Here is a 24406-nt window from a genome sequence, read left to right on the forward strand (position 1 = left end):
AGAATAAAGGACAACCAAAGATCCAGCTGGGGTGGGGGAATTCAGTGTCCCACCCGGAAATGATCAGCTGAAAGTGGACACTTGTTAAAGAGGGAGAGAATGCAATCCCAGCATCCTGGGAGGCGAAGGCAGGAAGATCGCAAGTTCGAGACCAGTGTGGGTAACACTGCAACTTAGCAAGATCGCGAATCCAAGTGAAAGTGGTGGGGATGTAGCTCAGTGTAAAGGGCCTGGGTTCAATCCCCAGTGCAGTGCACACGCACGCGCACACACACACACACACAGCAGAATGGACGGATGCTTCTGAGGACACTCAAGTTCCCATTCCGCTCTGCTGCTCCGTGGCCATGAGTGGTAAGGACTCACTTAGTGCTGGGTGATTCCCAGGTTCCCCCAGAGCCTGGATGAAGTGATGAGAAGCTCTGGAACATCTGGAAGCCACCAGCCCTGACGCCACATGCTCTTCACCCAGAACTCTGCGTGACTGGAGAGGGAGGAAAGCCTTTCCCAGGCCACCCTGCGTACCCTCACTGAGCCATGCCCTGGCTCAGGCACTGGCCACCTTCTCAGAAAAGCGGCACTCTGGGAAGCAGGGCCGTCCAGGTTGCACCGCACCGCTTGGCAGGATCTGAACTTGGGATCCCTCTGTCCACGCGTACGTGAGAGCAAAGCAGCACTGTCTCAGGGCGCTGCTCCCTCGAAATGATAGGGAAGGCTCCTGAGGTACCAAAGACGCCTCCTCAGCCCAGAGCGGAGAGTGGGTGAAGGAAGGAACGGGCAGAAGTCAGTCTTTCTGTGTAAAACCTGCAGAGAACCGCAGCCCAGGAAGCTCAGAGTGAACTTCACCCTCCAGTGTCGCTTCACTGTGGGTCTCCAGCGTTTGAGTATTTGTTTTGCCTGCCTTTTTGTGCTCTTTTTAAAAAATACAATTCCATAACCCAATTGCATTTTTATTTTGTTGCCTTTTTCATAGCCTTTTGGTGAGAGGTGGAGAAGGGATAAAGCAAACAAAAGCCCCTGTGGTGTTTTGTTGCAGGGAAGCTGCCTGTGCAGCCATGACTGGCTTCACCACCCCTCCCTCTGCCCGCCTCCCTGGCTGCCTCCCACAGGCCCTGGGGGCCTAAGTCTTAAGAAGGATGAATGTGCAACTGGCCTTCACACCCTGTCCTGCAGGTGGAGGGAGTAAGCAGGAGTCAGAACAGCAGTTCATGCTTTTTTCGTGCAGTGAAAATTTGTGGAGCTTCACCAGGCTGTCTGTGGGAAGTGAATAAATCCTGAGTCTCACCCTCCCAGTGTTCCCGGCTTTGTTGCAGGGCTGGGGCAGAAGTGAGGACTGAGCCTGCTTTAAACACAAAGAAATGCAGAAAAGTCAGCACCAAGTGCACCTTGCGGACAAGTTCCAGGGTTGCTTTAATTTTCGTCCTGTAAACAGTTACCTCTGGAGCTGACAGCTGGGTTCTCAGGGTTTCCAACTGGGGCCCAACCCAATGTATAAACCCCAGGTGACTCCAGGCCCAGTGACAAGGAATTGCGCTTGCTGATCTTATTTCCTAAGCAGTTTGTGAATTTGGATGAGTGCTGCAGGAAGGAGCCAAACTCCCAACCACATAGCAAACTTCCATGTGTCCCCTTTAAGTGTTCTTCAGGTCACCACCAGTGGTTATGAATTCCTCGGAGTCCCCGGGGCAGTGGGTCCTTCCTGTCCTGAGAGGTGCACCACCCTCTTAGCGCTGCCATTGCTGTTCTAACTCCAGGCCAGATATTGTCAGGGTTTGTTTACATGTCTGTCTGCCCCAGTGCACACGCAGCCACTCGGAAGGATAACACAGTGGCCTATTTGTCTTAGTCTGCTTTATGTTGCTATAACAGAATACCTGAGACTGGGTAATTTATAAACAATGAAAGTCTATTTGGCTATGGTTCTGAGGCTGGGAAGTCCAAGAGTGGTCTTCTTGCCCTGGGCACCTCTTAAAGGTCCCTTGGCAGGGTTGCAGCAAGGGTTGGGGCTCTAGCCATACCCTGAGGGACAGATGCAGACAGAGCCCCACTCACCTTTGTGGAGTGGAGTGTGTAGGGAGGGCTCACGAGTGCTTGTCAAATGAATGAATGAGTAGTGAGTGGTGGATATTGAGAGCTCATGTTTCTCTTAAGCCTTCTGCTGTTGAAGTAAGCAGCAGGCTTGGACTGAGGGGGTAGCCCTTTGTTTTCACTATGTCTGTCTTCATGACCCCTCAGATTGCAGTTCTTTTTACCCTAGGTGCCCTCAGCATAGCACAGTGCCCCCCCTTGCCCTTGGAGAAGGGGCCCTTGCTCCGGGCCTGGCTCTGAAGTGTGGGGTGATGAGGTTGACAGGGCCGACCCTCTGTAAGGTTCCTGTAAATGGGCTGCCCTAGTGGGTCTCTTCTGAAACTGCCCCTGCATGACTAGCGTGTGCCTCAGTGATTCCCTGGCCTTGCTCCTGCAAGGCTCGCAAAAGGGAGGGTTCTGAAGCCTAGCTTCAGTCCTATCAGGAGACTGTGTTGCTTTTACTAAACTGTAGAACCTTTTAGGCTGTACTGTAATCATTTGCATTAAATTGGAATGTTTTTGCTTCAGATTTCTTCACAGTCCTCTGCAGAGATCACAGCAGTGAGAACCATAGTGTGCAGGGAGCAGACTCCATGTCTTCGTCCTTCCACACCTGGATTAGGTGCAGCGTGTTCAGTTCACTTAGTCTAGTTTTCTGTATGTGTGTGTCTGTCTATGTCTCACAGCTGGGGAAAATAAGTTCATACTAAGCAGTGTCATAGCGTAGCCATCTGTGAGGTAGCAGGTACCCAGAAGATCATGGGGACCCAGAACAGAGTCAAGCATGTTCCCCAGTTCCAAGGGACTTACCCTCTAGATAGAGCACTGGGTCAAGGCCTCATGGGAAGGAGGTGTGTACAAGGCATCATGGGAAGGAGGAGGCAGGGAGGAGAGCTACCCACCAACCCATGCCCACCTGAGTGAGCTGCTGCAGAGTGGGGGAAGAGGTGAGTCGAACCTAATTCACTTAGCAGCACAGATGAGAAGGAAAGTTACAGAGAATAGCGGTGTGTACAAAGGCTCAGAAATGTGCAAACAGTTTGAAATAGCCGAAAGCAGGCAGAGCTGAGCTCCAGCATTCCAGCTAACTATCAGCCCTGAGCTCGTACAGAATACGGGCAGGGAGGAAGTGAGTCTGGAAATGAGTTATGGTCACATCATAAAGGGTCTCGAATGCCAGGCTTAGGGTTGGGGCTTTGGGGTGTGTGTGTGTGTGTGTGTGTGTGTGTGTGTGTGTGTATCAGAAGGGTGGATATTTTTACTGAAGAATTCCAAGTAAATGAGTGGAAAGTCAGGGATTTGTTCCATTGAGATCTTTTCTGCCGGTCCCGGCCAGCCCATTCTGTTCCATCTACTGTACTGTTTTCTTCTCTAAGCAGATTGTCCCGGAATGTCCTGGCTGGATGCTGTCCTGTCTTGTTGAGCCCACTCTTCCTTGTTATTTTAACCTAAGCCCAGGGAGCCACTCAGGACTTCAGCTGTCTCCAGCGATGGGCAGTGTAGGGCTGGTGGTTGTTTTAGAAGTCTCTTGGCTGCTGGTGTGTGAAGGGAGAAAGCAGTGCAGTTTCTGCCCAGAAGCACTACCAGGCTTGGTGTTGCCAGATCGGCATTTCTGGAGTCCTTTATAGCAGGCTTTGTACAGATTTAGTTGAAAATCAACTTATGGATTCCTTCCTAATTGGCTTGGCCGGGTTTGATCTGTTCTTGGTCAGGCCAACCTGGATTCTATTAGGCAGTGCACTGAGGATTTCCGGTGCTGCTCTTATCCTAAGGAAGGTGTGCTGTTTTTAGAAACAAATCTGGGTGTTGGTGAAGGCCAGCATCATTGTGTCCTCAGCAGTGACCCCAGAGGGGCTGGCATCTGACATGCAGCACATCAGACCTTTGACTGGAAAGAGCAATGCTGGAAGGTTATGGTTTTATGTATACTTTTTCCTCCCAAGATTAAAACAAAGCTTGCTATTTGTTTCTGCTTCTTTGGACTAAATCCCGCAAATGCTCAGGATACCCTCTAGCAAGGGGACATCTGCAGAGAGCAGCTTTTTTGGGCCAGGATACCCTGGAGTACCAGCAGAGGGGACAGGAGTGCTCTGTCCCTGCAGGCCCAGCGTCATTGCTTTGGCTGCACCCACTCTCCCAAGGTGGTCCAGTGCTTGCCAAGTGGCCTCCTATGGCAAGGGAGGGAGATGCAGCTTCCTCTGTGGGACCGCATAATTGATGGGAACTGGTAGAGAGCCTCGAGTCGCCACCAGAAGAGGACTTGTTGGTAGAAGAGAGAGCGAGAGGTGTGTCTGGAGAGTTTGTGAAGGTAAGAAATCAAACAGAGAGAGAGAGTACCCCTAGGGGACAGCATTTCCTCACTGCCTCTGGAGTTCCTGAGGAGGAAGAGGAAGGGGAAGACCTACTTCCCCGTAGTCCAGGGAGGATGTTGCAGTGCCGCGTGCATGAATGTGGTGAGGACATGCTGTGCGCACTTGCTATCACTCAGGACTAAACTGCGCCTTTCCCTCTGCACCAGCCTCTGCGCCGAGCCCTTCCAGGACCTCTGCAGTGCTTACCTTACCCAGCTATGCTGGAGGAAGTCGCCTGCAATAAGAATGTTTGCTCTGTTGAGCTGAGCTCATTAGCATCAAGAAGATCTGCTTGGAACTCCATAAATAGCAATACATCCATATATGTACTTAAATACAGACATGCATTTTATAGGTTTTACAAAACTGATCCAATATCTGTTGTATTTTCTTTGTTTATTCTATCCCATCTTCACCTGCTCTGCCCTCATCCCTACCCCCGTCTCCAAAATGAATGGCTCTGCAAAGCCTCATTTAAAAGATGTAGTAAACTGCATTTGGAACTGGCTCCCAGGGCTTGTTTTTGAAGATTTCTTTGCCTCTCCCACCCCATCGGCCAGCTGACTAGCTAAGCAGTCAGTACTGGGCCCAACCTTGACTGGTAGGTGGGTAGCAGTGTTAGGTAGCTGGGGCTGCTTGCTGGAAGTCTGGGGAAACGGGTCACAGGGACAGCAATTGGGAGGTGTTGGAAGAGGGCTGCACCTTCTGGCCATGTGACCATCGCGGGCTGCCACACACCCTGGCTTATGTTGCTCTGCAGCCCAGCATGCTCTCTGCAATTCAGACTCCTGGGCCCTGCAGGGCGGTCTTCGCAGACAGCACTTGGGCACCATATATGAAGCTTTCCCTAGGCCCTGCCCACAGAAGACTTGAGCTCTGTGTTTCTCCTCTGTCTCTGGCACAGTTTTTCTTTCTCAGAAAAAGGAAAGCCCCATTGTACACCTTTGTGCATCTTTATCTCCCCCCTCAAAACCAGCTCCTGGAAGGCAGGACCAGGCCTTTGCCGCCTGAAATACTTGGCACACTGTCTGCCATTGAGTGAGTGCCCAATAAAGTCGTGATGAATGAATACACTTTCCAAACAAAGGCAGTGACTATGGCTATGGAAAGAAGAGGCCAAAAAATTTGGGAGGTGTTTTTTTAAAGTTTCATCAAGGGTTGGCAGACTGTGGCCTGAGGGTCAGATCCAGCTCCCTTTTATTTACTGCTTTTGTAAATAAAGCTTTCTTGGAACACAGCCAAGCCCACCTGTTTATGTGTCGTCTCGATTGCTTTTCCTCTCCCGTGGCAGAGGTGAGCTGTTGTCACAGTTCTATGCAGTCCACAAACCCTAAACACCTACGGTCTGGCCCTTTGCTGAGTTAGTTTGCCAGCCTCTTAGTAGATGAATAGGATTAGTGGCTGGAGGTCGAGGATGCTGGAAAGGAAAGAGTCCAGATCTTCCCTTCTCCTGTGGCTCCTGACTGTGCCCAATCCAGAGCTTTCCTCCCAAGTGGCAGAACCAACTGACAGCTGAAGGTGCTGAGAGGGAAAGGCCTGTGAAAATGGTGCAGGAGGAAATCAGGCCCTAGGAACAGAGATCGAGGGCCATGGTGTGAGGCAGATTTGATCCAGCACCTGCTTCTTCCGGTGACACCACTTGTGCTGTTTTGCTCCTAGTCATCCAGTTCGGTTTTGTCACTCTCTTTGTGGCCTCCTTCCCTCTGGCACCCGTGTTTGCCCTCCTCAACAATGTCATTGAAGTGCGGCTAGATGCAAAAAAGTTCGTCACGGAGCTGAGACGGCCGGATGCTGTGAGAACCAAAGATATTGGTATGTCACCCACGTGGGGGCCATGGGCCCTACCCTGCCCTGCAGGCGGCTTTGCCCACTGCTCTCACACTGGTCCGAAATCCAGAGTGCTCAGAAAGCCCTGGCCTCCTTGCCCCTTTGAGTTCCTCATCCTCGCATGCTTGGGCAAGTGAACCTCTGGAGGCCGCCTTGTCCATCCCCACGTGTAGCCCTAAAGTCTTGCCAGACGAGCCCACTCCTGGGGCCCAGCCAGCCTGCTCTGGTAACTTGTCTGCACAGTGTCACCCCAAGCTATAGCCCTGTCACTGGGGGACTGGGGGCAGGAGTGAGACAGACATCGTTTTCCCTGTCTTACAGGAATTTGGTTTGACATTCTTTCCGGAATTGGCAAGTTCTCTGTTATCATCAACGTAAGTATTCCATTCCATTCGGGACGCTGGCCCTGTGGACAGTGCTTCCCTCGGAGCAGAACTCATCAAAGCAGGAAGCCATCCCTGTCATCTATTAGCCTTTTCCATTTGCAGCTTCATTTAAGACTTTGTCCCCCTGGCCAGTGGGGCATGCCTACCTTGTAGCTCATCACATGGGCCCCAGGGCTGTGTGATTTTTTAAATTTCACTGAGCATTAAGTGAAAGAAAGGTAATTATCCATCAAAACGCATACCTTCATAGTCAAAATCAGATCTTTCTTCAGTGCCAAGAGTAATGAGGAAAGAATTCCACGTATCTGTCCACCTCTTGCCTTTCTTTCTCTACTCTGCAGTTAAATAACACCTGGAGTATTGCCCAGGCCGCAGTTCCTAATTACTGTTCCTCCAGGTTGTTAGTGTAAAGCCTTAATTATCCCCAGGGAGTGCGGCAGTGTAGGTTGGGACAGGACGTGGAAGAAAGGATGGCTCTCTCACCTTGTGTGACCTTAACTGCCCTGTCAGACATGGCCGCGTTGCAGAGGAAACCTTGCTGAATGCCAGCCAGCAGCCCCTTTGTTTCTGCATTCTGGACAGAAGGTGGCCAGCCAGGGCCTCCTGTCCTATGTACCAAGAAAATATCAGCCAGTTTGGTGCACTTCGAGAAAGCCACAGGCCAGGTTCCTTTGAGAGGGAAACATTAATACTCGATCTGGCCTGGTTTCCTGATAAGAACACAGAAACAAGAAATTCTGTTCCCTGCGTTTGGAAGGTTCTGGCATAGGAAGCACACGTCTTACACTTAGAAAGTGAAATTTTGAACACACATTAGTAGTTACTCTCATTTATGTCCACTAGAAAAGAGGCCGCGGTGTTAGCCACTCTCTGGCTAGAGTACCAAATGACGTGGGCTGTTACCTTGCTGTCCTCTCTGAGACTTGTTTGCTTACCTGTAAAATGGGACCTAAGAATAGCACTCAGTAAACTGAATCATTCTGGAAATTAAGTGGGCTGTGAAGAACATAAGCAAGTGCTCAGCAAGTTGTGGTCATGATTATTATACGTGTGTTATTCATTCTCAAATATGGTCATGGCCAGCCACAGTCACATATACATCCAGAAAACAATATCCAAGCTACATTTTTAAGGGTCTTTAATTGTTGGTGCAGACTACAGTATAAACACCTGCCAAAAAGATTTAAGATTTTCTTTGTAGAAAGCACCTTCACATTCAAACATGCAATCACTCACTGGCCGCTTTGTTTGCCCCGTGGACATTTATAGAGCACTTAGATATGCCAGATGCTGTGTGAAGTATGCACGGCTCCATACAGCAGGATTTCTTCCCTTTTCCTCTGGATCTCACTTTTCCTAAGTAAAATGGATGAAAGAACAACTTCTATTCCATGATGTGCTATAACATGTTGAGAAATGGGTCAAGTTGAGGAAGCTGTGGACTCATATTCCTGGTCTTCTGGTGTCCACAGGGTGGATGCACCTCATGGCTGTTTAACTTCCTTGCCCGTTGCACTTCGTGACATTCTTGTCACAACAGGTGATTCTCCCAGAACACCTTGCACTCTGACAACCACAGAGTCCATTCAGATGCTCAGAGGTGGATTAACCCTTCCAGCACCCGTTGATCCAGGTTGGCTTAGCATATGCTGCTGTCATCATTGCAGTTCCTTCTTGGCAGCCACCCTCTGGTGGGTTTATCCACACAGATCACAGATGGAAAGCCAGGCAGTCGTGCCCATGTGCCTCTGTGAACCACAGCAGCCCCTCTTGATAGAAAGCCCGAGAGTGGACAGACCCTCGGTCCGGTGGCCCCCGTACCATCTGGACACCCTTTAGCCTGACTGTGCCTCGTGCTTGTGATTCTGTCTCTTAGGCATTCGTCATCGCCGTCACCTCCGACTTCATCCCCCGCCTGGTGTACCAGTACTCCTACAGTCACAATGGGACTCTGCACGGCTTTGTGAACCACACGCTGTCCTTCTTCAACGTCAGCCAGCTGAAGGAGGGGACACAGCCAGAGAACTCACAGTTCGACCAGGAGGTTCAGTTCTGCAGGTACAGTGATCTGGAGGAGAAGGGGTATAGAGGACCGGGAGCAGCAGATTAAAATAATGATCTAGATGACCGGAGTTACCTCATTCTCCTGTCCTGCCTTCTGCACCTCTCCACCAGTTGTTACAAATCCATTGGAAAGCATCAACAGATATGTATTAGTGCCTTATGGTGGATGCTATGGAACAGACTGGGAGCTATGTAGCTTTGTCCTCCTTAAAAGGGATGGGAAGGAGCAGGGTAGCTGCAAGCATGTGGACAGGAGCTCAGTGAATGTCCAGAGAAGGGGTGAGTACTAGGGACGCTTCCTGGAGGAGCTGCCGGGAGTCGTAGGACAGGACAGGAGAATATTCCACATGGGCCAAGGCGTGGTGGTGGGGAGGGATTTGGGGCGTTAGATAAACATTTAGGGGCCAGGCCATGTGGTTAACACGAGGGACGCTTGGGAGATAATAATGGTAAAGAATGTAGGAAATATAATATATATAGAAAATCCTAGAATAGCATAAGGCCAAATGTTGTTGCTTTTGGTTATGATGGAGTACACAAGGGGAAGCTTCAGAATCTGGTGGGAATTTTAATGTGATGCAATAGCAAGATATTGGGCCTTTTAACATTGTGGGATGGGAGGATAAAGAGTGGTTTAGGAAAACTGATCTGATCACAGAGAAGGTGGGCTGGAGTTGGGAGAACTCAGGGAGAGCAGCCGAACTGTGGTATAAGACACGGGCGATTCTGGGCACAGACCAGGGTGATGGAAAGAATTAAGAGAAAGGGAGGACATGACCTAGTTAATATGATGTACTGCAAAGCTGGGGACAGGAGACATAGTAGAGAGGCTGGGAGAAGGAAAACTCCAGAATCTGGGCTGAAGTTGACAACTGGAAAACTGCAGTTTCATCGAGAAGGATCAGGGAGATGCTAAGAAAATCTAATTCTCTGGTGTATATGATGTCTGATGAATTAGACTTCACTCATGTTACATTAACATGACAGCAGAGAATTAAGGGACAGTCTAACTCCTAGGCATGCGAAGCTGGAAATTGGAGAGAGGTAGGGGTATGACCACATGAGGGTCTCTGAAACCAAGAAACAGAAAACCCCTCACTGTTACCCCAGAAGGGCCAATAAGACAAGAGGAGAAAGGGGGGCTTTTTACCCCTTGTGTAGCGGTTAAATGATAGTCCTTATAAAGGCCTTGGTCAAAGGTCTTAACCACAGCAAATAAGAAAAACACAGGAAAAATACTGCGGCGCCAATATAAGGCCTTCTCACACAATCCCCAGCAGCACCTTACGTAAAATCTGCCAATGCCGCCATCAGAAGTGGTGATCTTCTTTGTGTTTATAGCAGCAATAATTTGGTATGTCTGTCTGTCATGCTTCTCTACCTGGGACAGCTTGGTACCCAAGGGCAGCCATTGTATGACAGCAACCTACATTCAGATTCAGTAATCCGAGCCTGTGAGAGAGAGAAAATAACGCGCCTTCCCAACTCAGATGTCACCAATCCATGAGGTACCTACCAATCTGTGATGCAGCTAGGAGGGTGTCTTAGTCTTAGGGTAACTTCAGGGTTTGACTCTAGACAACCAATAGAAGATGAAAAATCAAGAGACCAGACCAAGAATAGATGAATAAGTTTATCCATCAGTTTATATAAGCCTAGATGTTTCAGGGGTTTTTTACATCTGGTCCTATCATAGGCAGGTTTTCCAGTGGACCGTGTACTGCTGGGGATCCCTCCTGTCTGGTTGGCCATGGTGTTGGATTTGGGTCTTCGATGTTCCACAGCACAGAGGGGCTGCTCCAGTAGGGGCCATGCGGCTACTCAACAGATTTTCAGTAAACAATAGGCATTGAAAAGTGAGAGTTACAAAATCATTTTTTCTTTTCTTTTTTTATTAGTGGATTTTATGTTAGCAATCCATACCTGCACATAACATAGCTTGCTCATTTCCACCGCCTCCTTCCTCACCCCCTTGGCCCTCCAGTTTCACGTTTTGCTCATGTCCATCTCCCCTCACACCTGCTCTTACTCCCCCTCCCTCTTATTCGCTAACAGAACATTTCTATAAGCAAAGATGATTATAGAAATCATCAGGTTGCAACTCCCCATTCTACAAAAAACAGAGAAACTGAGGTTTGCCAAACTGAGTAGTTCTTGAAGATTATAGAAGCTTCCAATGAGAGTTCCTGCACTAGAGTTCACATCTCTCCAAGAGCGTGGCCTCCATTCCCGAGAGAGGCTGACACAGTGCCAGCACGGCCTGTGAGGGTGAGCAAGGCTGTGCTGGTGCTGGCGCTGGCGGTGTCTCCAGTGTCTAGCAGCGCGTGTCTGTCTCAGAGAGCACCCGTGTCTGACTTTGCTTCTGGCCGTCAGATCTCCCAGGGGCACCTCAGTATGTTTACCAGATCAGTGGGTTAAACTGGCTTGGACAAAAAGGAACTTTGATGGCCCCAAATTCAAAGTGGAGTGTAGGTCTAATTTTAGACAAGGCTTCATTCAGTCAGCTCGGTCCACCCAAATCCAACCTTTCTCTGTTGCCCAGCTGTGGCTCATTCCATGTTGACTGCATCTTCAAGCTTATGATGTCCATCAGTTGTGGTGAGAATCCACGGCATACAGGTAGTAAAACAGACACCCAGGGCTCCAGGGAGTGTTAATAAACATGGATCAGATGGAGGCTTCCTGTGTCCCCCACTGGACTTCCCAGCTCCCTGTGAAGCTCCAGTTGTCGTCTCTCCATTGTTTCCATGCAAGTAGATGGGATCACGGCTTGTCTGTTACCAAAAAAAAAATTCTGCACTGACTGGCAGAATTATCAGTGGATACTTACTTAGGAAGTGCACTTTAGCTCTAGGCTTCTGCCAAGAAAATTTATCAACAGAATGTAAATCATCCTAAAATCAAACCAAAACAACTTTTGGAGCATTCATCATTTCCCTGACTCTCAGTGCTGGCGAGGATTCCAGGTTCATTATGCAAATGCTGCTGAGACCTCACTACAGGTTCAGCATTAGTTGTATCATAAAGAACAAGACACAGTACAGTGCCCTCCTCCGAAACTCTAGAGGAAGGAAATGAATAGGTGAGCAAGCAGTTAAAATATGGCTTTAATAATTGACAATTGGATATCAGGAGGAAGCTATGAGAACCCCGAGGAGGAGGCTACTGTACCAACCCCCGATGTGAGTACTCAGAGGCAGTTTCAAGGGACAGAACCTGGAAGAATGAGGAGGCCACGGGGATCCTCTTGTTGGAACTCTGCATCTGTATGGCCAAGTCACACGGATGACTGGCTGCTGAGCATGTAGGGGTGGGGATGGGGGGGAAGACTAATAGAAAAACACTGTGAGAATCAGTGACAGCCCCAGAGCCAGTGTTTTTTATAATTGCTTCCGTGGTGGGAAATGAAGTTTGCCCTGATTTTCTGGCCAGTAGTGTTGGGAACTCCATGACCCTTCTTATTCTTAGCTTTTAGTGACCTCTGGAGATAAATGCAGCCAAATAGAACTGAGGTCTCATGCTCCAACTCCAGCCTTGCCAGGGAGAGAGGTATCTTAAAAATAGAAATAAAAGTTAGGACAAGTCTCTGGCTGCCCATTTGAGATTTGAGATGCATTTTCAGCATTTTTGTAGCAATGCTTGCCTCAGCAGTCCGACTGTTGTCGCAGAACTGCTCCGTAAACAGTCCCGAAACATGGAGCTGCAGGCACGGCTAGTGACCATTGGGGAGTGTGAAAAGGCCACCACTCCCTGGAGGACAGATAGTGGCTGGCCCCTTGGCTCAGCAGGAAGTGACCAGAGAGCTCACCAGGCCAGGTCCTGAGTAGTGACCTGTCCTACAGCTCTGCTGGCTGGAGGAGCCTATGTGGGCGGGCAACCTGTTTGGAGGAGTGGGGTCCCAGAGACAGCAGCCTCAGTGGGCTCCTGCGGAGTTCTCCCCAGGGCCTCCCCTGCCCACAGTGCGGTGCTGAGAAACGGCTTTGAAGAGGCCGCTTCCCTTCCAGCCCACCGCTGCCTCCCACCTGTTGCACGCCAACACCAGAGATGGAATCAGCTTTTCCAGGTGCTGGCGTTCCTCACCTTTACCAACCGCTACATAGGCGGGGCTCATTAGTCCCTAATTGCCTGCATTGTTTTCCTTTGCTAAAGGCTGATTTCAGGAGGCAGTTTGAAGTGGCTCAGGTGGTGTGAAATGTTGTATGTTGTTGTATTTAGCATGAATGTGACAGTCATTTCCCTCAGGGCTGTTGAAAAGCTTTCCCACACCACTGTTTGGAGCTGAGAGCAGCACTGAGTAACTGATTCGTTATATAACTAACACCTCCTTCAGAAGAAAAGCCCTGATGGTTGGTGACCAGCCACACGGTGTGTTGCTTTGGTGTCCTCCTTCTGTGGTGATTTTGTATTAATGACTTGTGGCAGATGCCACCGTCTTTGGTCACCTGCAGCGAGGATCCGATGAGGAATGAGGGTATCTGAGGTGTGTCTCTTTCCTCTCTCTACCTCAGTTTCCTCATCTGTAAAAATAAGGACTTTGGAATAATGAATCTCCAGAGAACCTTTTCTACTTAAAAAGGTTTTCGAACCCATGTAATATATTAATCTCTACCTATAAAAATTCTGAACACTACAGGCAGCCGCCCCGGCTCTGTCCCATCTCTACCCTCACCCCCGCCCATTCCTAGGCATCTTCCCAGTTGTAATCAGGTGGTTCATATGCGTGAAGGTTTCCCCAGTTTCTTAATGCATTAACGTAATATGAACTTGAAGAACCTTTAAAGTATTTTTCTTAGTTCTATAATGATAAAATGTAATTTGAATTAACAAGAACCTTATTTATTTAGGCAGTGTCTGAATTCAACTCAGTTCATATGATTTTTCACAAAGTTAGAGTAATATTTCTATAATTTTAAACCTGAAATATAATGCTGGCTTTTGTACCAGTTTTGCTTATTCTATGGGAGTCTGTCCTAGTTAATACTGTAGTTTTGGTCTTAGAAACTCAGTACAGAAATGTATTTGTGTCAACTGAATATTGTTGGTAATCTTTAAAAATTATGACCATCTTGATTACAAAAGTATTCTGTGATATATGTCTATAAACGGCAAAGAAAGGGCTCTCTTCTCAGTCCCTACCCCAGTCATCATCTACCAGGAGAAATCACTGTATCCATTTTCCATGGAAGACTTCTGAAATCCCACTCACAAACATTGCCTCATTAGTCTCTGTCTTCCTCTAACATTCCATGTACCTACCACACGTAAACAGATTCCTTTGTATTCCCTTATTCATGGGGGTGCAAGGGTCCATGCGTGCATTAAATTCTCCATGTGATTTTCTTTATCATTCAACACACACACACACAGGCACACACACACACACACACACACGTGTTCCTTTATTCACGAGGGTGAGAGGGCCCAGGCGTGCACCTCGTATGTAGTCAGCACTATGACGTGCATTGTGTTGGTTCCATGGTGTGGATTAGAAAGCTAAGGGTTGGAGATCCGAGATGGCTTCCTTAGGGTCTGTCAGTTAAGACATAGCCTCTCTAGGCTTACACTTGGGTTTCAGACCCTCTACTTGTCTCATGATTGAAAGTCTCTCTTAGAAGACTCAGAGAGAACTGTCAAATTATGTTAAAGCACAAAGGAAATAGGCCTGGAAAGGTGCGGGTCAGATCTAGGAGTGTCCCCCAAATTATTCCCCAATGTTAAATCTCTTCGTCTTTGGGTCACAGCCTTAGATACAGGAAGCTGACCTGATGAGGCGGTTCACTGGGTGCCGTGGCCCCTCATGGGGTCCTGGGCTCCCCCTGCCAGGGAGCAGGTCTGCTGTTGCAGGGCCTCTGAGTGGCTGGTGGGAGTGGACCCCAGAGAAGCCTCAGGGCTCCTTCCATCGGTGTCAGTCGCTACTCTTTTGTGCCATGTATGGGGTGTGGTCCTGAGAGGCCTGGCAGCAGTGGGAGTGTTTGGCACTTGAGAGCTCAGAAACCCTTAGGGAAGCCAGCAGGAGCAGGAGCTGGGAATTACAGTCTAGATGCTCTGTCTTCTTAACAAAAGTGTGTCTCATAAGTTACTGTCAGTAAAAAAGAAAAAAATAGCTGCTCTAGGTTAGCATTCCTAATCCAAAAATCCAAAATCAGAAATGCTCTGAACTCTGAGGCTATTTCAGTGCTGACATGATGTCAGAGATAGAAAATTCCACACCATGAAACCTTTCTCATACCCAAAATTATTAAAAATATTATATAAAATTACCTTCAGGCTATGTGTATGAGATGAATAAGATGTGTATAAATAAATGCTGTGTGGGGCTGGGGATTTAGCTCAGTGGTTCTGGCGCTTGCCTCGAAAGCACAAGTTTGATCTGAGTTTGATCCCCGGTACCAAAAAAAAAAAAAATAAATAAATGCTGTGTTTAAACTTGGGTTCGATCCCCAAGAGATCTCATTATGTATACATAAATATTCCAAATACCTGGAAAAAAATCTGAAATCTGAAATACCTCTGGTCCTGAGCATGTCAGAAATGAGGCATTCAGTCTATATTGGTTGAGTTCTGATATGCCAGGGAGTATTCTGGATTCTTTTCACTGATATTTTTCCTCATAGCAACTCTGAGTTAAGAAAGTTTGGACCCATTTTATAGATGAGAACATTGGGTATGATGAATATTAGGTATAAGAGGACGATGTTACTCAGTTTTCTATCACTGTGCCAAACACCCAGATACTCAACCTCTGAAGAGAAAAGGTGGATTTGGGCTCACAGTTTGGAGATTTGCCTCCATGGCTGATGGGCCCCATTGCTCCAGGCTTTTGGTGAAGCAGCGCATGGTGACAGGAGGGTGTGACACAGCGGGACTGCTCACTCAGTGGCCATGGAGCGGGGCGGGGGGGTTTGGGGTTCCATAGTCTCCTTCAAGAACACAGCTCTGAGGACCTGAAGACCGCATGGGCATCACGTCTTGACATCACGCTGGGGACCAGGGCTTTAACACTTGGGGGACGCTCGAGATGCCAGCTGTAGCAAGAGCGCACCGCCAAAGCCGAAAGCAGCACTCACAGCCCGCCCCTCTGACTCAGTGGCACATGCACACATTTCCCAACGCTGAGCTGATGCTGGGCGCAGGAACAAAGCAAACATCACAGACCATTATCAAAGCAGGGGAAACAATTAAGTTCATTAGCCACCTGTCTTCTGTGGATGTTTCGATTCTTAAAGCTAATTATCTCTGTTTAATTAGCATTCTCCGGTTACTTAATGAAAACATTTGATTAGCCTATTCTTCGGGTGAAATTTTTGAAAATGATGAAATCTGAACTTAGGTTGGCATGTAAACAACCAGTTATTCAATTGGTTGGTGGGTGATAACTGGAATCAGTGTTTTTCAAATGATGAATCATGGTTCATTAGTGGATTGATTATGAAATCACTTTCATGGATCGCAAGCAGTGTTTAAAGGATGCTAGCATAGCACAGCCTGAAAGAATAGTGCATTGAGTATAGCAAGGATAAGTGTTTTGTGTGATTTTTTATTTCAGTAATATACATGTGCAGCATCAATGCAAAATATATTTCTTACTACATGTCATGGTTTTTTAGAAGCTAGCTTTGGAAAGAAAAATGTGAACAGATGCAGAATTCATTAAGTAGCTCACTGTCCTTTGCTGTGGTACGGTTTTCCCTTCAGTATCTAACAGGGCCATCCCTGGCTTATCTGTGTAGAGGGTTCCAAGGCGAGCTTTCTGGACAGATCTTTGTGTTAATCTTTCCCCAGAGCATCAATTAGATGGATGCGCCTGTTAGATTCAAAACATGTTTTGGACACTTAGGGAGGGCAAAGTGACATTTCCAAAAGCTGTGGTAAGTTAGTACCAGAGGTGGAACCCGAATCAGATTATTTATGGATTCTTTTCAGACTGGAAAAAAGTGGGGTGAGCAGTGACTCTCATATCAAGGTCAGTGAGCAGCTGTTCCTTCATAGACGGAGCTAGAGAAGGAGAGAAATGGACTTTTGATGCAGCCAGGGGGATTGGGCTGAACCTGGGGAGGATGTCCCTGAGGTCAGGAGTGTGTGTGTGTGTGTGTGTGTGTGTGTGTGTATGTGTGTGTGTGTGTGTGTGTGTGCACGTGCACACACGCGACCTCTCTGGAAGTTTCCAGGGGAGAGGGATCAGCTGTCTCCTGCCATGGCACCCTCTCTGGAGACAGCAGGACAGTAGTGAGCCAAGTGTTTTCCCACCCGGGGTGCCCCTGCTCATTTGGCCATGCTCCCCTACCCCCCAGCAAGGATCATCTGGACCTGGTGGCATTTCTGTCCCCAGCCACGGATGGATGTGATTAATCTCTCGGTGCTCTGCTGGGCTGCAGTCAGCTTCGTTTCTCACCCGGATGTCAAACCAAGCCTGCAGCAGCTGTGATCAGCTGTTGGGAGGGGGTTGGGCCCAGAGTAGGAGGCCCTTGGCTCCTTGCCAAGCGCTCCATGAGGGCTGAGCGTCCACCATGCAGTGTGGCTTTTTCTCTTGCCGAGGCTACTGCTGCTGTGCCATTTTCTCTCACTGTGGCTCTCTCTTGTTTTTTTCTCTTCTTCTCTCATCTCTCCTTGGACAGTTGGAAGACACCATGTTTTCATATAGATGTTTTAGAGTGTCAGTGCAGAGAAGGGGACCAAAAAGCTCCCAAACAGCTGTAGGCAAGGCGCTCTACACATTCACTTCTTACTTTGCCTGATCTTCTTAATGGCCATGAGACCTTGGCCAAGAACCCAGATGTCTCTGAGCCCCAAGTTCCTGCTGTGTTATGTGGGGATAACAGTGCCTGCCTGAGTGCGTGGTTGTGAAAATGAAGGGAGATGTCCAAAAGAGCCCTTTGCTTGGTGATCCACACACAGTCCCTGTTTGGAGTGTGGTGGTTTCTCACCAGTCCTCCCTGGACAGTGTGCCTCCCTGCCTCCCTCAGCTCACACATGCGCACGTGCGCGCACACACACACACACACACACACACATTCACACACAGCTAATGGCCTGATGTCACCTGGCTCTTCCTCTAGCCTGGGGCTTGTTTTGCTTTTATTGAGCATCTAATATTCCATGGAGGAGGTGATTCTATGAAGGGGCAAAGCTCTGACACCAGCCCTTGTCATGTTTCTAGGCTTAGAAAAATGTGAGTCTGAGAAATTAAGCTCATTTTAACACGAATCATTCCAGAAGAGGGGTAAAGTGGCCAGTGTGAGGGAAAACCCCCAGGCTTCTCTGGGTCTGGAGAAAGAGGGACTAACACAGGCTCGTGTTAGGTGCCGACATTGTGCCTTTTAAGTCATGTGGTCAGGTCATGAAGGCGGCTAATAAAACAGAGTACTGCTTCCACCCAGGGTACCCAGTCTTCAGCCTGGTCTGCATGGGGCTGCCTTTAGGTTCAGCAGTGCAGTCAGGAAGTCAGGCCGGTGCCCCTAGTGACTGGAATCCAAAGCACCTGGCTCTAGAGAAGCCCAGGGTGACTTGTATTACCTGCAGGTTCGTGCAGCCCTCAGGCTGCTGCAGAGCAGTGTAGGGCTGTGAGGGTCTCCCCACCCTTTGAGACTCTGCAGGCTAATGAGACCCACGATGACTCTGTTAGGTTACTTTCCTGACCTCTGGATTCCTGATGCCCGGGAAAGTTGTGGGGATATTAGGGAGAGAGACAAGGAAAAGGCATTTCCAGACCAACTTTAGAGTTTTTGGATTTTGATCCTTTTACTCTGTGGGGTATGTGTTGGTTGGGTCATAGATTTCCCCATCTTTCCTCTACTTCCTGAGTCGGAAAGCCAAGAGTTTGCCTGCCCTTTGAACCCTTGAGGTTCAACCCAGAGAAGTCCCACGGATTCCTCTGTCTCCTCCCAATCTTAATTAATATCACGGTTCTTTCTGAGCAGGTTCAAGGATTACCGAGAGCCGCCATGGGCACCGAACCCATATGAGTTTTCCAAACAGTACTGGTCTGTTCTGTCTGCTCGACTGGCTTTCGTCATAATCTTCCAGGTGAGTGGTGCAGACAGGATTGGCCGGTTAGGATCTGGGCTGCTGTGAGCTTTCATGCACATTCATCTCACGGTATTCACGGAGCACTAGTTTCAAGTCCCTCAGATACCAAAACCCAGGGATGTGCAGATCTCTCAGATAAAACAGTGTAGTATTTGCATATAATCTATGCACATCCTGTCCTGTGTACTTTAAAATGTCTCTAGATTGCTGGTGATACCCAACCCAGTATAAATTCTATGTAACTAAGTGTTGTAGTGTATTGTTTAGGGAATAACGACAAGAAAGAAGCCTGCACGTGTTCCATACAGATGCGATTTGGTTTTCTAGTACATTCGATCTGCGACTTGATGAATCTCAGGGTATGGGACTCATAGATGTGCAGTCCACTGTACTCTGACACAGGTGCATAATCTTCCCTGGTGAAGCAGGATGCCTGCGAGGGCTTCTGTTAATGGACGGACTTTGCTGAAAGAGAATAAAGCACAGAGTAAGGTTACTGGACAGATGTGGAGTGCGTTGCAGGGTAGAGACGCTTTCCATTCAAATCTGAGATGAAGAAAGAACGGAAGGGACTGAAACCAGAGTCTCAGCCCCTGTAGGACAAACAGCCAGCTCAATACTGCAGCCTGAGACGGGCTCAGGTTCTGTACCTTTTCTTGTGCTCCCAGGACCCTCCTTTGTCAGCGAGGCTCAGCCCGAGATGTCTGGTGGGGAGGCCCGGAGCCATGGAGCCATCTCGGGATGAATAGTGAACCGGAGCCGCTGATGCCTATCTGTGACAATAGGAGCAGCTCCAGTGGCACCGCTGAGATTCTCCCCCCGGTTCCCACGTGGGGTCCTGCCGCTCTTCGAGCAGGGCCAGAGCACCAGCCAGACCCTTTTCTCTTCATCTCCCTCAGGCTTTTGTCTTCCCTGAAGGCAGACCTCGGGGGACTCTAAAGTATCCTGCCCCGTGACCCCAGCCCAGGAAGGGGAGGAGCCCGTGGACTAGTCTTTCACCTACAGAAGAAGCCGTTCTTCCTCTGCAGAGATGGGGCGATACACTTGAAAAGCGGCTGACTCCCCTGTCCCCGCCCGCAAGCTCCTCTCTCTCCCATGTGTCACATGTCACAGGGCACTCACGCTGTGGGAGGTAGAGGAAGGGCCTATGGCTGGATGAAGCAGCTTTCCAGCTCCTAAGGTGCTGGGGCGCCTCTGGAAGCAGCAGCGGGTCCCCAAAGTCTTCCTGAGCCTTCTCCTTCAGGGATTCAGACACTGCCTGGTGTCTCAGAGAGCAGCAGACACACAAGTGTGTGACCAGCAGCCAGAGAATGGCTGGGGAAGAGTGTGGGTTAGATGTCCATGAAAGGAAAAGGAGTAGGAATCAGGCTGTAAACAGAGCTGGCATGTATTGGGCCATGCCAGGCACTGTGGCATTCATGCAAACAGGAACTGTTCCGGGAGACAGATATCCTTGCCTGCCTGTGTGTCCACAGGAAGGGATGTGTGTCCACAGGAAGTGTGCGGAAAAGCTCAGAGATGCCCAGGGAGAGTGACTCACAGGGCGGTCCAGATGGTCAGTGAGGTGAGCAGAGACAGAATGAGTCAAAAGGGAGTAGGAGGCATGTTTGGTGGAGGCCAGAGGTCAGCGTAAATGCCGAAGTCCTGTCTGTGTTGTAGAAGACAGAGAACTGGCCAAAGGGAGGAAACGAGTAACTGCACAGCCGCAGCCTGCAGGGGCCACTTCCTAGGAGGCTGTGGGACGTGGAGGGCCCAAGGCTTCATGGCCAAGGAGCAGGAGCAGGCACCTGGGACATTCTGAGGCAGGGAGGGGAGCCCCACCTGTCCCACTGAAGGGAGGCGAAGCGATGGCAGCTGTCTCGGGCAGCCTCGCTGGGTGCCAGGCAGCCTCGAGGTTGACTTTGACTCACTGGCCCTTACGACAGTTCTAGGCTGGCTGGAGGGTCACTCACTTCACCAGGGGGCGCCACTTATCCTGGGGCCACCAAGCGGTCATGCTCACTGGCGCAGGTCGCAGAACCAGGACGAGCACAGAATCCTTCACCCGTGACTGCGCCTTAGTGCCCCACACCAACGCACCTCGGTGGAGCCTGCCTGGCGGGGCAGGAGTGGCCACCTGAGCCTCAAAGGGCCGTGGCACCACACCAGGCCCCTTCGCCCAGCCCTGTCCTTTGCTTTCCGCAGAACCTGGTGATGTTCCTGAGCGTCCTTGTGGACTGGATGATTCCAGACATCCCCACGGACATCAGCGACCAGATCAAGAAAGAGAAGAGTTTGTTGGTGGACTTCTTCCTGAAAGAGGAGCACCAGAAGCTGAGGCTCACTGATGAGCCAGCTCAGAGGAGCCAGGGAGGTGGGGACAGCAGCAGGAGGAGCCAGAGTGGCGCAGCCAGCTCAGCTCCCTCGGCCCTGAGCCCCCCTGGCAGCAGAGCGTCTTCCGGCTCCCAGCACACCAACCTGTGAGCAGCCCGCCCCGGGCCACAGGGGGCGCTGCAGCGGCCAGCGCTTGGCGCACTGGCTCCAGACCCCCGACCAGTGGTGGCGGACCTCTGGCAGGCAGCCGGCTGCTGCTTATCATGAGAGCTCTGAAAGGTTTGCCATCACTGCAAGCCAAGCTCCCTCCTCCCCCAGATCCAGCTGGGGAGCAGCTCAGAAACGAGGTGTCTGAAAATAGAGAAAGGGAAAGTAAGAGCGAGAGTGAGTGCTAGAGGGAGGAGAGGCGATGTCGCTTCTCTGAAACCTCAAGCTTAAGATTCTTTTAACCCCCGTGACATGTGTCCTTCGGGGGGGATCAGCACCTTCTTGGGGTCTCTCCGTCTGAGTCCCCAGGCACCAGGAGCTTTCTCCCCATGTTCTCGCTCTTCAGTGTGGTTCCAGGTGACCATGGGCTGCAAGAGAAGCACAGGCTTCCCCGTCCTGGCTCCACTGTAGGTGACTCCATGTCCCCGTCACCCCCAGATGCCCCTCTGAGCCACTAGCAGCTGCGGTGATGCAGGCCTTGGTGGATGCAAAGCCCCAGGCCTGAGTGTGCAGACACTGAACATGGTGGTGAGGATGGGGTCCAGCCTGGGCTCGGCTCCAGCTCAGGACACAGGGGCGCCTGGGCTCAGTGCAACCAACTGTCACTTTATGCAGATTCAAAATAAATGGAAACATCCTTTTTAAAGATGCATCATTGTCTTTGGTGCCTTGTTTCTCTTCTTCCCTCTTTCCTTCCTCTGCTCCCCCAATTTTCTTCTCTTTCTTCCTCTTTCTCCCTCTCTCCCATTCCTTTCTTCTTTTTCTCCCTTTCTCTTCCCCTCCCTCCTTTCCTTCCTGTGAATATTTATTGAGCTCCTACCAGGCACCAGGCACTGTTCTCAGAGGAGAGACACAGCAGAGAATACGAAATAAAGTCCATGCCTCACAGAGCCTGCATTCTCGAGAGGGAGAGACCAGAAGCCGATAAATGCGTAGCAATTTTAGATGGCAATGAGAGCAATAGGGAAAATACATGGTAGGACAAAGTAGATGGGAAGTGTGCAGGGGCACAAGGTTTTCGGGGTTCCCAGCTGGTGAAGAGGTTTTATCTTACAGTGCTAAATAACATAGGCAACTGTAGCAGCTCCCGGGGCTCTATAGTGAGAAGATGCTCATGAGTAGCTGGAAGTAAAAGGCAAACACCATTTATCACTGCCACTCATGTGCCTCACCTTTGCCTGTTCTCCAGAAACCAGCTCCATGGTAACTCCGTCCAGACCCTTCCCCAGTTCCCTGCCAGCCAGTCTGACTGGAGCCCAGTGGAGCCTGACTGGAGGGCCAGGCTCCCGAAGAAGGAGGCTGTTGTCCTGATGACTCAGGACCTGGTGGCGGGAGACCTCCTAGCAGCTGGCCCTCACCCTGTCTTGTTTCCTCCTGGGCGCATGCAGGACAGCGCAGGCCCCAACCCTTGCTCTGGAAAGTGGCCCCTGCTTTGGGGATGGCAGGGCGTAGATACAGCTCTAACGATGCTCGGAACCAATCACACCAAGGCACTGCTAGAGTCAGTCATGATCATATCACAGTTTAACACTCACACTTGCCATTGGGTCTGGCTTTGAATTACAGCAGCATAACCCCATCACATCATCTTACAACAGGCTTTGCTCATTTGGAGAGTGAGTGGGTGACAAGAGGAAACTTCTACTCCCAAGTGTTCGTGCCAGGGGGTTCCGGGCCCATAATAAGAGGTGGGCTTCTGCAGCGTGGCCGGTGCCCGTCTCTCCAGGATGCAGTGCTGGTCCATGGCAGTCATGGCTTCCATCACCAAATGCCCATTGGCATATGCTGAGCCCCTCGTGCCCAGGGCTGCCCATGCCGCTCAGGGCCTTGCTTCATGACCACACTTCTATATGGTGATAGAGGCAAAACTTGGACTCCAAGGAAGATTCAGACAGTGCAAAAAAAAAAATGAAGCCAAGATCACCCATGAGCCCAAATCTATTATCAACGTTGGCAGCTGTTGCATCCCTCAGAATCTCGTTCCCTCTCACATCTATTGCTTTAAGGGCAGTTAGGCTATATGGACTATCTTGTTACCTTTTTTCACTCCATGTATTTCATCAGTCCTTCTATCCCAATAAATACAGATCCATTCATTCCAAAGTGTGTCCTGGGCACCTATGTGGCAGGCCCTTGGCTTATATCACCTACCAACATAGACATTCTTACCGTCTTGGAGCTCATGTTCTGTGTGTCAGAGAGAGGAAGTGCTAAAAGATTACATAGAGCTCATAAGGGGGATTACAGATGGAGACGAGCCACGAGTCAGTCCTGCCATGTAAGTGAGTCCTCTGCTTTCCTTTTTTCCCGCCTCACCCCATTCTGCTCACCAGTTGGGAATGGGAGCTTGTGGTAGCCGAAGCTCAAATCCTTGGGTCCAGGCCATTGGAGCCGCCTGGGGTCTGCATGGTGTGAAGAAGGGAGATTTAATCTGACCATGGACAGATTTCCACTCTAGAAGACTCAGCTTTCTCCCCCTGTCCCCTGAAAAGCACAGGAAGAACCCTATGACTGCCCCAATCCTGTGACCGATCCCACGGTCTCAGGACCATGTCTCTGTGTTGCTAGCAAGACCTCCAGCCTCCAGGAGTGCCCGCCTCCCAGCAGGAGTAGGGTGTAGACTAAGAAAGAAAACTCTTTAAAAAATCAAGTGCTAATCCAGGTGGAGCGATGGGAGGCACAGTCATACAAACAAATAAACTTGCCTGAGCTCTTTAAGGAAATAATAAAAAACTTTCTGTTCTGTTTTAACCTGCGAGAGTATTGTGGACAAAAGGAAACACTGGAATAAGCAAAAGAAATCACTCATTACCTGGTTCCCTTTCTCTGGGAACAATAATAGTTACTGTCTTGCTTCAGTTTCTTACACTGTACAGGCAGTCACATGCACTGATTTGAAATAGCAGTTATTTTGTTTACTTTTAAAAGTACTTATTGATGATTTAGAAAATGTGAAAAAGTAAAAGGTAAATAAAAACTTTAAATCACCCAAATTTTCACCACCAAGAGAAAATTTGCAATAACCCTCCCCCCTTTTTTGATATACAATTGAGATTTCTCTGCACAGACTCAGTTTTTTGCTTAGCTAACAGAGAAACATCCACAAGCCCTAGGTAAAGTTGTTACAGATAAGGGCTTCCTGTTAAGCAGTATCCACAGCTGCAT

The 24406-nt window shown here is 49.5% G+C and overlaps 1 protein-coding gene across 5 annotated transcripts in view; it reads left to right on the forward strand.

The window, feature by feature from the left end:
• Ano2 (anoctamin 2) overlaps positions 1-21891 on the forward strand; it is a 326914-nt gene extending 305023 nt beyond the window's left edge. For 3 of the 5 annotated variants that reach the window (XM_087214186.1, XM_021248110.2, XM_087214187.1), the window contains 5 exons: positions 6078-6230; positions 6567-6619; positions 8508-8689; positions 18613-18718; positions 20906-21891. In XM_087214186.1, the coding sequence (XP_087070312.1) occupies positions 6078-6230; positions 6567-6619; positions 8508-8689; positions 18613-18718; positions 20906-21184 (773 nt within the window). In that variant the 3' untranslated portion in view covers positions 21185-21891. Of the gene's footprint in view, positions 1-6077; positions 6231-6566; positions 6620-8507; positions 8690-18612; positions 18719-19389 lie in introns of all 5 variants that reach the window. The other 2 variants (XR_015452355.1, XM_087214188.1) reach the window with 2 other exon arrangements.
• Positions 21892-24406: the final 2515 nt, after the last annotated feature.

The sequence above is a fragment of the Heterocephalus glaber genome, unplaced genomic scaffold, assembly GCF_053883595.1.
Source record: "Heterocephalus glaber isolate CG9 unplaced genomic scaffold, H.glaber_assembly_v1.0 deba00001444, whole genome shotgun sequence".
NCBI lineage: Eukaryota > Metazoa > Chordata > Mammalia > Rodentia > Bathyergidae > Heterocephalus > Heterocephalus glaber.